We start from the raw sequence: 14,267 nt of genomic DNA on the forward strand, positions 1-14,267 counted from the left end.
AAAAGAATGGACATTGACAGGCTAGGGAGGGATTAGAGAGTTTAAATAAACTCAGTTTATGATGCCAGGACTTTTGGCAACTAAAACATAACTCCTTTCTGTGTCAGGGCATTTACTCTTTCCCTGTAGTAGTGGAAACTCTCCAGAGTCAGAGAGTGTTTTACTATTGCATCCCTGGAGTTGAGGCAGTGACTGACATTTACTAGCAGATGCTCTGTGTGTGTGTGTGTGTGTGTGTGTGTGTGTGTGTGTGTGTGAGAGAGAGAGAGAGAGAGAGAGAGAGGGAGAGGGAGAGGGAGAGGGAGAGGGAGAGAGAGAGAGAGAGAGAGAGGCAGAGAGAGAGAGAGACAGAGACAGAGAGAGAATAAAACTTTATCATTTGGGCCTCCCCGGTGGCGCAGCAGTTGAGCGCTGGGTTGCGAAGCTGCCCGCAGCGTCTGCGGCGCCGGTTCGATCCCCCGGCTGCTCCCCAGCCACCGGAGGAGGGTCCCACATGGCGTGCAGACCTCTCCTGCCGCCCGCTGCTCCCCTCAGCAGTGTACTTCGGTCCTTCTGCCTGCTCTGCTCCCCGCTCTGGCTCTGGTGAATTCTCTCACCCTCCCGTGCTTCTGACTGTACCCAGTGCATGTATAAACAAAAACAAACAAACAAACAAATAAATAAATAAATAAGCATGCCTCTAAAAAAAAAATAAATAAAGTTTATAAAAAAAAAAAACTTTATCATTTGACACACTGCAGGAAAAAAAAAAAGATAAGTACAAGACTTCCCAACTCAGTTAGCACTTAATTTAATAGCTGATGAACCAACCACTATGGTTGGTTGAGATGTCATAAAATCCATGAGCTGTCATAAAATCCATTCATAAAATTTCATCTAGTTGACTCATCAGGAAATCTTTTGGTGATTTCCTTGCAGTCTATTAATGGTTTTGACAAATGTAAGAAGCATCCAGATTCCCACTCACCAGGAGGATCCTAGCAAGGGTTATTTGATAGGGGAGCTGTATAGGGGCTTTGGTGGTGGGTGAATGGATCTCATGCATGTGTCAATATGTGAAACTGTATTCCTAAAATTATATTGTTATGTAAATAAATGGTAAGTCAATAAAATGTGATAAAAAACCTTAAAAAACCAAAATATTCCCACTCACCAGATTAGAAATGACATATTAGGAGTACATATTAGGAGTACGATTGATGCTATTTGTGGACATGGGACAACAGCAAGGACAGCCTCAGAAGGAAAGACATAAGCCATGTTACAAGAAAAAATTATGACTATAAATAAATATGATAAACTCATGCAATTTGCAGCAACATGGATGGAGTTGGAAGGGATCATGCTCAACGAAAGGAGCCAGAAAGAAAAAGAAAAATACCGGATGGTCTCACTCATAGCAGGAATTTAGAAAACCTAAATAAGGGACCAGGAAAAAGACTAATTGCAATAAAGTAAAAATCAAAATCAACAAGCAACTATAGACCAGAGACACACTACAGTGGGGGGCGGGGGGACAAGAAGAGGGATTAGGGTCAGAAAAAGGGGGTGGAATTGCATGGGGAATATAACCAAAATGAAAATTCATACATTATGCAAAAATGAAAAATGATGTAGGAATTGTATAAAATAAAATAATTCATAAAAAAAGATAAACTCTAACCTGATTGTGTTTGAAAAGAGTTTGTGGTTTTCTGAGACAGGATGAGGAAGACAAGATTTAAGGAAGTTTTCCTGCTGTTGTGAATGTTATTTCCTCTTTAGCAATTTGAAAATTATTTCACTTTGGCATGATTATAGATTCACAGGGAGTTGCAAAGTTCGTCCTTAGAGATCCCATGTACTCTTCATTTACATTTTTGTTCATTTGCTTTCATCTGTTTGAGAGGTGGCTCTAAAGGGTTAAATTATTTGGCTACTAGATTAGTGTTTTCTTTTTTATTGAGATAAAGTTGTTTTACCTCATTGTTTGTATTTTGGAAGTGTAGGGTCCCCCCTTCAGGTGTTACCATGGTGCACTCACACCAAAGCACTCATATTCCATAGACAGGTATTTTTTTCTGGCTGTGATCAAGACCTGTGACAGCCAGGTAAAGGTTTAGCTTTTAATGAATCATAGAGAAAACAGATGTAATTAAAAAAAGCACATTAGTCTAAACATATTTGGTGTGTACAAAGCTCTAAAAAAAACCGATGTAGATTGAGAAACCTCTAGACTGCCATACAATGATTACTATTACTATTACTAATTGTGATCACGAATCACATGCAAAGAAATTTGTAGTCTTTGTCTAAGGAGCCAAAAAAAAAGTGAAATAGATTAAATAGACTTATGGATTATATCATCAAAAACTGCATACAAACTAAATATCCAGGGAATCAGTTAAATTATAATACATTTATTCAATGAAAGAAAATATGGACATTAATCTTCACTATATATACATATATGTGTATATTTGTACCTTCACTTTATTCCTGTGACTATATGTATAGTCATGGGAAATGACCACACTATCTCCTTTATCCTTTAAATAGTATAAAAATATTCCACTATATCCTCATTTTATCTATATTCATGTGTGGGCTCATATCCAGCGGTGATTTTTTTGTCATTTTTAACTTGACCTCAAATAACCTATGATATACTTATTACAATCGTTCTTCAGACACATTCTTCTAATTTTCTGTGGCATCATTTGCTCTTGGTTTTCTTTCTTATCCAGCTGTTCTCTTAATCTCTCACTGACTTCAATAAATGGAATAATGAGTGGCTCTGACTATTTGTTTCTCATGCTTAACTGTCTTCCTAGTTGATGTTATAAGATGTTCTTCCTTTAAATACCATCCAACTGCTAGGACTTTTGTGGTCAAAACTTGACTACTGTATCTCATGTAGGTAATTTAAATTTATCTCTTCTTCTGGTAACAAGATCAATTAATTTGATATTGACCCTTAGATAGCTGAGAGGGCTCTCAAATTTCAAATTTCCAGAATAGTATTTTGATATGTTGTCCTCCAAAAATCTGTCTCTCTCAACTCTCAGGCACCCTTATATGAACTAATTCTTGTTTGTCTTTCTGTCTTTATATCTTAACCAGGTTTCCCCTCATTCACTTGACTCCAATCTATCTCACACTGTTTTCTGGGTGTTAGATATATCAAGTTCATCCTTGACTCCGGACCTAAGTATTTGCTGCTCTTTTTCTGGGATGCTTTTCCTTCTTACAGTCTAATATAGTGTGACAGCTGTAAGAAGCATACAAAGTCTCTATTTAGCGACCCTCTTACCTTTGTAATCCTAGATTCTCCGCAGAAGTTTGCATTGTATTTGCAAAATGATGACAATCTTTTTGATATGGGGAATTATTCTAGCAGGGTGCTGTTGTTTATGGCTTATTCCTGGAATCAGGAAAAGTTTTATCTTTAGCTGATTTTCACTTGGCTTATCTCTTCTTGCCACTCATATCTCAAATATCATCTTCTTGAAGAGCCCTTTCCTAATAACCATATGTAGACTTTTTCTCCTCCCCCAATAGTTCTCTTTATCTCATTTTATTTTATTAGTTTCATTAGTGTAGGGAATCTTCATTAGTGTAGGGAATTAGTGTAGGGAATCTTCATTCATGTAGTCTTCATTAGTGTAGGGAATCTGTCCACCTTATCAGCACCTGTGGCCAGAATACTTTTGAAGAGTTTTTGGCACAGAATAGGTGCACAGCTACATATATCTGTGCATAAAAATAAAATTTGGAAGGATATCTATATATACTGTATATAAAATATATAATAAACATATATGAAGTAAACTATGATTTGACTTTTACTTTCTACAAAGATATGCTTCAGTTAGTCTTAAATTGTTTGAAGTGAAATTTTATGTACAATTAGAAAAATTAATAAAAAATTCCAATTAAAGAAATGCTCAATAACATTTTGATGCTTAAAACAATCTGTGTTTATCTGGAAGGTGCGTTTATGTAAGATACGATCTTTCTTGTGGATATGAGGCAAGTAATGTGTTGCTACATATAGTAAAATATTCATGATTTTGTAAAAGTACTGGAGCACGAGATGGCAGAAACGTTTCACCTAGTTCTCTTTCATTTGAACTGAACTACTGTGTCTCTTATAGATCATTATAATTAATTTCTTCTTCACAAAATAATACAATCAAACCATTAAGTTGGTAATAACTTATTTTTCTTTGAATTATTATATTTTAAATCTATTTGATATGATCATCAATTGTTCTTTTTATAGACAGACTAAACTGTTAATATTAGCTGTCGTCCCCAGGTTCAAAACTTAAGTCAATATACATTCGAGAGACCTTCACCTTATCAAGTATTGCAGGTCTCTGATTGTTTTGGAACCTCTTCTGATATCTGTGGACTTAGTTCAAGGCCAGTTTTTTTTTTTTTCTAATAGGATGAACAAATAATTAATTGTTTACTTTGGTCACTCAAGTGCAGGATCCTACCCTATATAAAAAGTCTAGCTGGAGTCTCTATTCAGTGACACTCTTGCCTTTCTTTTCATAGATTCTCCTCCTCAGAAGTTTTGCATTAGATCTGCAAAATGATGGCCATCTCTTTGATTTGGGGAATTGTTATAGCAGTGTGCTGTTGTTTGTGGCTAATTCTTGGAACTAGGAGAAGGTAAGGAAAACTTTTAATTATATTTTAGTTCACTCATTTAATATTCTGTTACTTTCATTGTTATGTAATAAATTTGGTTATCTGTCCTTACAATGAAATTAAAAACAGCATTTTCTTCCTTAACTTTTTAAATTAAAATTGTTAAAATTAATTTAAATTTTAAAATGATTTTTTAAATTGTATCTAACAAAAGATATAACGACAGCTTTCTTTTTAGTATTGATATATGCCTGTGGTAATTTTAAATCTACAAACTTATTAAACATAACTGACAAAAATTTTATAAGATCTCTGTGTTTGTAAAGATGATGCTTGCATTAAGGGTACATGTGGTAATTGGGATCTGTAATTCCACTGTAATGGAAAAGGTTTCTCTCTATCATGTGGGTGAAATAGATGCTCTAGCTAAATAAACGTTCTCTTTTCAGCGAGTTCATATGCATTATACAATAATGTGGCGTCTGGGATGATCATTCTATTTCTCTCTTTTTGTTAATGATAATCAGCGATGGTGAATTGGAAAACTACTAAGTATATGTGACGTCAGTTTTATTTGTATCATTTATAATTGGCTCAAAATTGAAGAAATACAGATTTATTGCTATAATTTATCTACTGATTGACTCAAAGTGTACTTGGGAGGGGGAGATGTACATATTCTTTTATGGCATCACTAAAAGCTATGCAGATTGCTATGTGTTATCTACATTTTGCAAGTTTCTTTATTCTCTAGGTATTTTAATTGAGATCTAATAGTTTGTAGTTTTAATTAAACTGAACTAGAAATTGAATTCTGTGAATTTGAAAGTAAAAATAATTACTTTATGTGGTTATTTCTACCAAGGACAGTGGTTTCTGTCATAAAATTAATGTTCAGATGCATAAATAAAAGCATTGAAAGTAGCATGAAAGAACATTAAATTATACTTGATGATTCTGTCAATATTTATTTTACTCAATTTAATTTTATAATATGTTAATTTCTTAAATGAGATTTTCCTTCTCATAAACAATTATTACAGGATAATAAAACATTTCCACGGTGAAGATTTTAAAAACTTCATTCCTGCAATCCTCTGTTATTCAGTATTCTATATATCTTTAAAAAAAAAACAAAGGAGTTTGAGATAATTAGACAACAACATATCATGTTACTAGGTTAATTTAATCCATCATTTTAATTAAAAAGCAGGATCTTATCAGCAAAAAAGTACCTATAAACTGTATAGTTTTGAAGTTTAAAGTCAATGACAAAATGTTTAAATTCTAATGTAAATTTAAAAAGTGTGATTTCCCACATGTATTAAATATTTGTATCTTACAGGCAAATGGGTGAACCACCTCTGGAGAATGGGTTGATTCCATATCTGGGATGTGCTTTGCAATTTGGTACCAATCCTCTTGAGTTCCTCAGAGCAAATCAAATGAAACATGGTCATATTTTTACCTGCAAACTAATGGGAAACTACGTCCACTTCATCACAAATCCCTTGTCATACCAGAAAGTGTTGTGCCATGGAAAATATTTTGATTGGAAAAAATTTCACTTCTCTGCTTCTGCAAAGGTAAACCCAATTTTACACTTATATAACATCGTTTTATACCTTTTCATCTGTCAATCTCCTTTATCATTTCTATTAGGCTTAGAGATAGAGATATTGAAGAGAGTTACTCTTACATGGAGAGTCTTAGAAACCCAGTAAATCTAATTAGATATAATATCTTCGTACTTACTATTTAAAAAGTCAAATAAGTATAGCTTTGTCATTTCTTATCAATGAATGAAGGTGAAATAAAAATTTAGTCTTTATTCAGTGAGATGGCATTCAATGAGCAGGATAGGTACAAGTTCACTCTTGTCAACAATGTCCACACAATACCCAGAGTGCAGGTGGTGGTTGGAAACGTAACATTGAACAACTGTTTTATCACTCTCAAGGTACATAATTGTATAATTTTGTTTCGGCAGTGACCAAACAGTTGGACATCATTTAGTTGTAATCTAAGAAGCTCTTTTATAGAGAAAACTATTAACCAATGTTAATGAGTTTCTGTGAAGAAATTAAACATGACTTTTGTCATTAAGTAATTTGAAGTCTGGTGAAAATATATCTACAAAGACAAAAAAAAGGAATAATGATTAGAAAATATTATTGAGCAGTGACAAATTATTGTGCAAGTAAATACAGTAGCATAATTAAAAACAGATAGCCAGAGTAGTTGAGGGAAGATTCACTAAGATACACTAAGATTTTTAAATGTGGCTGTAGGGGCAGGATGGGCACAGGATGGGCACTTTTTATTTGAGCAGACCTTGGTAAAGGAGGAGTCCTGGAGCCCTCAGTGGCTTTCTCAGGCTTTTATTGAGCTTTCACATGTAGAGCAGCAACCAGGTACATAGCAGGCAGGGGTGCCGGGGGGCCAGGAGGTCAGTAGGCCTCCAAGCCACCCCCCGCAAGTCTTCACCCTGGGCTTCTTTCTCCCCTTCTGTCTCTCTTGCCTCTTCTGCTTCTGTCCCCTGCCTCTGCTTCTCCCTGCATATCTCAATACTACTGTCATGGCCCACAGAAGTAAACAAGGCAACTTATAACAATATAACAAATGCAGGTACCACCATCAAGCATGTAATTCTACTGGTGGGAGGGCAGAAAAGCCTGAAAACCATGTACCCTACAGAGACCTTAAAGGAAAGATATTATTTGACAAATTATTTGTAAAATGTTATGAAATTGCACGGGGGAGACCAAGTTCCCTTTTTTGTTAAAAAAGAGAGAGAGAATTATGAAAGCACCTGATTTGTTTTTCTGTTGTTTTGTAGCACTGAGGTCAGTTTTAATTTATTTTTCCACACATTGTCTTTATTTCCAGGCATTTGGGCACAGAAACATTGACCCAAATGATGGAGATACCACTGAGAACATAAACAAAACTTTCATCAAAACCCTGCAAGGTGATGGCTTGAATTCCCTTGCAGAAACCATGCTGGAAAATCTCCAACTCGCCATGAAACTTCTGGTTGTTCCTCAATCAAAGATGCCTGCCTGGGTGACAGAAGGGATGTATTCCTTCTGCTACAGAGTAATGTTTGAAGCTGGATATTTAACTCTCTTTGGCAGAGAGTTTAGAGGTCAAGATGCACAAAAAAGACTTAATCTAAATAACCTTGACAACTTCAAGGAATTTGACAAAATCTTCCCAGCCTTGGTAGCAGGCCTTCCCATTCATGTGTTTAAAACTGCTCACCATGCCCGGAAAAAATTGGCAGAAGGTTTGCTCCACAAGAACCTGGGAAAGAGATACCACATCTCAGAGCTGGTCAGATTTATGAACGACACACTCTCCACCCTAGATGACATGGAAAAGGCCAAGTCACACCTCGCTCTCCTCTGGGCGTCGCTAGCAAACACCATTCCAGCCACGTTCTGGAGCTTGTTTCAGATGATTAGGTAACTAGTGGCTTATTTATTTATTTTAGTAGAAAGCAGAAATTCAGCATTTATTTATTTTTTAAAGATTTATTTATTTATGCGTACAAGAACTGGGGTACAGGCCAGAGGTGTGGGGGGTGAGAGGATTCACCAGGTACAGAGCAGGGAACAGAAAGGCAGATTGACTGAAATACACCATTGAGGGGAGCAGCAGGCAAGCCAGGAGAGGTCTGCTGCACCATGTGGGTAGCTCCCTGGCCGGGGATTGAACTCGTGCTGCAGTGGCTGTGGAGAGCTTCATAGGTTGCGTCTTAAACCCCTTGCGCCACCAGGGAGGCCCAAATTCAGCATTTGAACAACACACACACACACAAAGGCTTATGCCTTAGGCTATAAACAAGATGTAACATTTATTTTATGGGTATTTAATATATACCAAGTCATGCAGTTCTCACAAAAACATAAGCAACTGTGATGAGAAGCACATCTTCTAAAAGCAGAGGCTTTCTGGGGAAAGGAATATGAGTGGGGGGTCAATTCATGACACCTAGCCCCATAGCACTGGTCAGTCTTAACCTGAGACTGTTGCTCATCATGTCCAAATCCATGAATTCAATCTCTAATAATAAAAATATGATTGCCCATTGATGGGCAGCAAAAAGCCTATGCCTTATTCATTCATTAACAGTTTGTCTTTTTACTCATTTAGTAATTACTCTCTTATTGTTCATTTGATCAACTCTGATAACTACAGATCAAACATACTGTGTTATCGATGGGATTTATCTAGATTTTGTCTTTTAAAACTGTGCATAACCAAAAAAAATGGTTATAACATGATTTTCTTTCTGCAGTGTATTCTTCAGAGAATTTGACATTCAGTATTTAATTGATAAAAAATATTTTAAAACAATTTCTGAAATAGTAACTTCTTCCTAATCTTCCTCAAATGTTAAAGTTTCACCCTCAATCTAATATCATATAGGTAATATTAGGCATTTTATGATAATCACACAGAAAACTTATTAGCCAAACATTTCTGAGATTCAATTTACTGCAACCCACTTACATAGCTCTTTTCCCACAACACAAAAGATTCAGTAAACTTCAATGCACTAAAATGAAGTAGCAGTCATTTCATAAGTTAAAGTGCTATAATAAAGTATATATGTGGAAAAACTGTTATTCTACCTGAAATCATGGTATGACTTTGAAGTCAACTCAAATTTGCATTTGCAGTTTAGCCAGGTCTTTATAATAATTATTAACTTGCAATTTGCTGCTTAATAGCCATGCATATGCATTATTTGACCACTAAATCCTTATTAGAATCATTTATTAATAAAGACTTGGCTAAAGTTTTACTTCTATTTGGCAAAATCACTTTTAGGCAACAAGTCTTACTAATAACCAAAGACAAAAAATTGGAAAAGACTGAAAAAAATAAAAGACCGAAAAACAAATGAGAATGTCCCTAGCTAAAAGAAGGAATACCTATTTGTTTGTAGCTCATTGAGTTTAGAAAACAGTTGTTCTCTGTACATCTTTACTTTTTTCTTAACTATTAACAGGTGCCCCAAAGCAATGAAAGCAGCTACAGAGGAAGTGAATAAAACAGTGGAGAATGCTGGTCAAAAAATCAACTTTGAAGGCAATCCTATTTATTTGAATCAAATGGAACTGAATGACATGCCTGTGCTAGGTATGCTATGTGATGTTTTATTTACTGTGTCCTGCTAATTGTCATTATATTTTATGCACTAACTTGTATTAGCTATTATGCAAAGTCTTTCTGATGTGTTTCCTTGAGTGATCCTCATGGCAGTCCTAAGACTAGGGGCTATTGCTAATCTTCTGTAACAAGTGAGGAAATACATTTGGGTTGTTACTGTCTGGGATGCAAGGGTGGAAACAATTACAATGTTAATAAGGAGATCTTAACCTTACATCTTCAACCACATCTCTGCATTGTCTCCTTTGTTATCATGCCTACCACTAATTTTATAGTTAATAGGAGTATATTATTATTATTTGATAAAATAAAAGGGAAAGAAGACCCATCAAGAAGCCATAATTAACTGTAAGGGTTGGGGATTTGATTGAAGATCATTTTATTTTTCATTCTTTATATTTTGCAGAAATACAAAAGTGTTATACTTTAAAAGAAATAGTTTTCTTTTGTCTTTATTATTTTTTTTTCAAGAGGAAAGAAACTAATGCATGCTTTCATGGGTAGTTTGTCTTAGGGCAAGGGACTAGGATGCACGAAGAATGGGTTATCAGTTATCAGTATATTAAATCTCCAAAGTGATAGGCTGTTTTTTCCGATTGCATTATATGCCTTGTGTCATATAAGATAAGGTTATTTTTCCATAATATGAAAGTCTAGTTCCCATTGCTGACCAAATAGATCATATCTTTATCAAGACTTTTGTTAACTCAGATTAAAAATACATTTAGACGCAACTGAATCAAATGGATCATAGCATAGTGGTAACAGCAAAAGTTTTTAAAATTTTTAACTGACCAGTTTCTCATAGTCTGTTCAGCTTTATGTAGCAGGCTCTGATGATAGTTTTTCAGAATCAATATTATGTGGCTTTTAAATACTAGATTTGTTCTTCCTTTTTCCTGCCTTCTCTCCCTCCTAATTCCTTCTTCTTTCTTTCTTTTAAAATATTTAGATAGTATCATCAAAGAGTCTCTGAGGCTTTCCAGTGCCTCCCTGAACATCCGAACCGCTAAAGAGGATTTCACTTTGCACCTCCAGGATGGCTCCTATAATATCCGCAAAGATGACATCATAGCTCTTTATCCACAATTAATGCATTTAGATCCAGAAATTTACCCGGACCCTTTGGTAAGTGACCATCAAAGTTCAATATGCACAAGATGTCTATCCAGATGGAAATAAAAGGAAATTTACCTTTTATTGCAGAATTGATTTGGTCATTAAAGCCATAGGGATTGCTCCTTCATTTTGTCAAATATTCATGTATTTTGGGAAATCTTGATAATGGTCCAAATTTTTAATTTTTATTCCTGGTATTTATAATATCTGTTTGAGTATTATTTACAATCATGGTAATAAAACGCCTGCCCTTCTTTTGAATAAAAATTACCTGCTCGCAAATTCAGGAAATTAGAACCTAATAATCCAACTTTTCTAGTGTCTGCTTTGACCCCTTCTTTCTAGTCTGTCTAACCCAGCAATTAGATGCCCAGATGGTAGTTATCTTAAAGCTTCTCTGTTTTCATTAGTTCTCATTGAACTACTGTTCTTTATTACTTCTGATTTGGTGGGGGGAGGGTAGAGAATTTGCTAAATTACTAATAGAGTGGATTACCAAAGAAAATTATCCTTTGCAGCTTCCAGATCAAGAATGAAAGAAATTTCTTTAAAACTAGCTTATTTTCTTTGTGTTTTTTATTGTAGACTTTTAAATATGATCGCTACCTTGATGAAAACGGGAAGACAAAGACTGATTTCTATAGAAATGGAGTCAGATTAAAGTATTACTACATGCCCTTTGGATCAGGAGCTACAATCTGTCCCGGACGACTTTTTGCTGTCCATGAAATCAAACAATTTTTGATCCTGATGCTTACCTGTTTTGAGCTAGAGCTTGTGGACAGTCATGTTAAGTGTCCTCCTTTGGACCAGTCCCGGGCAGGTTTGGGTGTTTTGCCACCATTAAATGATGTCGAGTTCAAGTATAAATTCAAACATTTGTGAAAATATGGTTGCAGGGAGAGTGCATTAGATGATGTTGCCGGACTGCAAAACACCATTGGGTGTCTGTCCCTTTGGACAGATGCATTTATTGGTAGCAGAATTGATTCAGCTGCTCCAATTCTGTTCGTTGATGCTCATGTGTGAATCTTAACATTTCATTAACAGTTTCCAGACACGACCTCAGACTGTGCTAGTGAAAAAAAAAAATAGTTTCTACAAGTACAATAATTTTTTCTCATTTGAATAAGTCAATGAATGCTCATATAGACAGGGACTGAACTTCATTATTTTCAGAGGAAAAAAGTCTTTTTTTTCCCAGAATGAAGATATCCCAATTGGCAGAATTGTTTTTCCTAAGGAAACTGCCTTATTTTTATGAAACTCACATAAGAGTTGTGTGAAAAAGGTACAAATTATGAAAGAGGTACAAATTCACGCAATTGTGTGAAAAAGTATAAATTATGAAAAAGGTACAAATTCACGTTTTAGTGAAAATGCACGATTTTTTTTTAATACAAAGAAAACGTTTTTCACCTCCTCTTTATCTAGTATTCAGGGCTTCTAAAATGATGATCTTGATGTCCTAAAAGAATGAAGATGGTTTAATACATTTTAATTTATTTTTGCTGGAAACTAATTATGTTAGGTTTCAACTATCATCTATAATTTCTGTAGATTCCACATCAATGAAACTATTCCAGAGAAGGCAGTTTTGTTGTTACTATTAAACATGTATCAATGAAAAGAATGTGCTCTCTTGTGATATGTTTTAAAATTGAAACTGAATGAAACTGGTCATTTAAAAACTTTTGATGGGAAACATGCAAAGTGTGCAATAAATGTGGCTTGGCACTGTGCTTTATTTAAATACTTTTTATCTTGAAATGACTTCTAGTTGAAAGAAATGTAAGACTATGTGATGGTGTTTACTGTGTAAAACAGCACTTTGGTAGAATATTTTAAGTGTTGATGTTTTGTGTTATAGGCTACTGGAAGCACTTCAGACTATATTACAGTTATAGTATTCTTATTGACATGTCTGTATGTATTTATATGTAAATTATATTTATCTTTTTTCTAATACTATAGATATTAAGAAAATATTTTAACATTTGATGATTTTGAAATGATTCACTTTCCAGAAATAAAAGTGTGAAATGTTATGTTTTAAATTTTTATATATTCAGATAAAGCTTTATTCAGAATTCCTCTCTTAGAAAAATCATATAATCTCCATGTCATAAAATTCAATAGAATTTTTTAATCTAGTAATTTAATATTACCAATGAATGATTTATGCAATTATTTTCCATATCAAGAAAATGAAGCTCATTTAGATGTAACTCAAGATTAATAAAATCCTGTTTTATAACAAATATTTTTAAACTTTCTTTGGCGTATTATTTCTCATATAGTTAAGACTTGTCAATTGATAGAATTATAGCCAAAGTTGGCCCTCCACTTGTTTTTATATATTGAAAGCTACAAATGATTTTTGCATTTTTAAATGGCTGAAAAAACCAAAACTATAACAATTCGTGATATATGACAGTTACATAAATTTCCTTGCCATGCCTGAAAGTAAGTTTTGTTGGGACATAGGCATACCCATTTGTTTGTATTTTTTTCTGGAGCTGCTCTTGCAATGCTACTGCAGAGCTGAGTAGTTGCAACAGAGACTGTGTAGTCAAAAAGTCTAACATATTTACTATCTGGTTCTTTATTGAAAAAGTTTGCCAACCCCTGTAGCATGGCAATCCAAAAGCTAATTTGTACCACAATTCCATAATTAAGTTAATGAACATGTAAGTTATAACTTAACTTATTAGCTATATATTAATTTTTAAAAATGTACTAGTGGGGCCTCCCTGGTGGCGCAGCGGTTGAGCGCTGCCTCTGCATCGCCGGTTCAATCCCCGGCTGCTCCCCGGCCACCAGAAGAGGGTCCCACATGGCGCGCAGACCTCTCCTGCCGCCGGCTGCTCCCCTCAGCAGTGTACTTCAGTCCTTCTGCCTGCTCGGCTCCCCGCTCTGGCTCTGGTGAATTCTCTCACCCTCCCGCGCTTCTGACTGTACCCAGTGCTTGTGTAAATAAAATAAAATAAAATAAAATATTTAAAAAAAATAAAAATGTACTAGTGTATGAATTTTTTTTTCATTTTTTTAAAGATAGTATGAAAGGTGACTATATTAAAAAAAGGTAATTTTCTTGTAAGAATCCTTAAGTTAGAATTTTAGTGACAATTGAAACATTCCATTTAGATAAGTTATCCTTGTTTGTAACAAGGGGCTAAAATAAAATATACAAGTGTGTACCTATACATACATACATATATACATACATACACACACACACACACACACATATGGTAACTTCTTGTAAGAATAAGTAGACTGAGAGAGATATTTCAACAGTTAAATTTACTCAATCTGGTCTAGGT

General features: G+C 34.7%; 1 protein-coding gene across 1 annotated transcript; it reads left to right on the forward strand.

Annotated features, from left to right (window-relative positions):
* Positions 1–4,582: 4,582 nt before the first annotated feature.
* Positions 4,583–11,977, forward strand: CYP7A1 (cytochrome P450 family 7 subfamily A member 1; the record flags this gene model as incomplete). The annotated part of the gene is made up of 6 exons (XM_084230149.1): positions 4,583–4,662; positions 5,987–6,227; positions 7,531–8,108; positions 9,662–9,792; positions 10,775–10,950; positions 11,527–11,977. 6 exons carry the CDS (start codon positions 4,583–4,585, stop codon positions 11,824–11,826), a joined length of 1,506 nt encoding a protein of 501 aa, XP_084086275.1. The 3' UTR covers positions 11,827–11,977.
* Positions 11,978–14,267: the final 2,290 nt, after the last annotated feature.

Source organism: Talpa europaea, assembly GCF_964194135.1.
Source record: "Talpa europaea genome assembly, chromosome: 3".
Taxonomy (NCBI): Eukaryota; Metazoa; Chordata; class Mammalia; order Eulipotyphla; family Talpidae; genus Talpa; species Talpa europaea.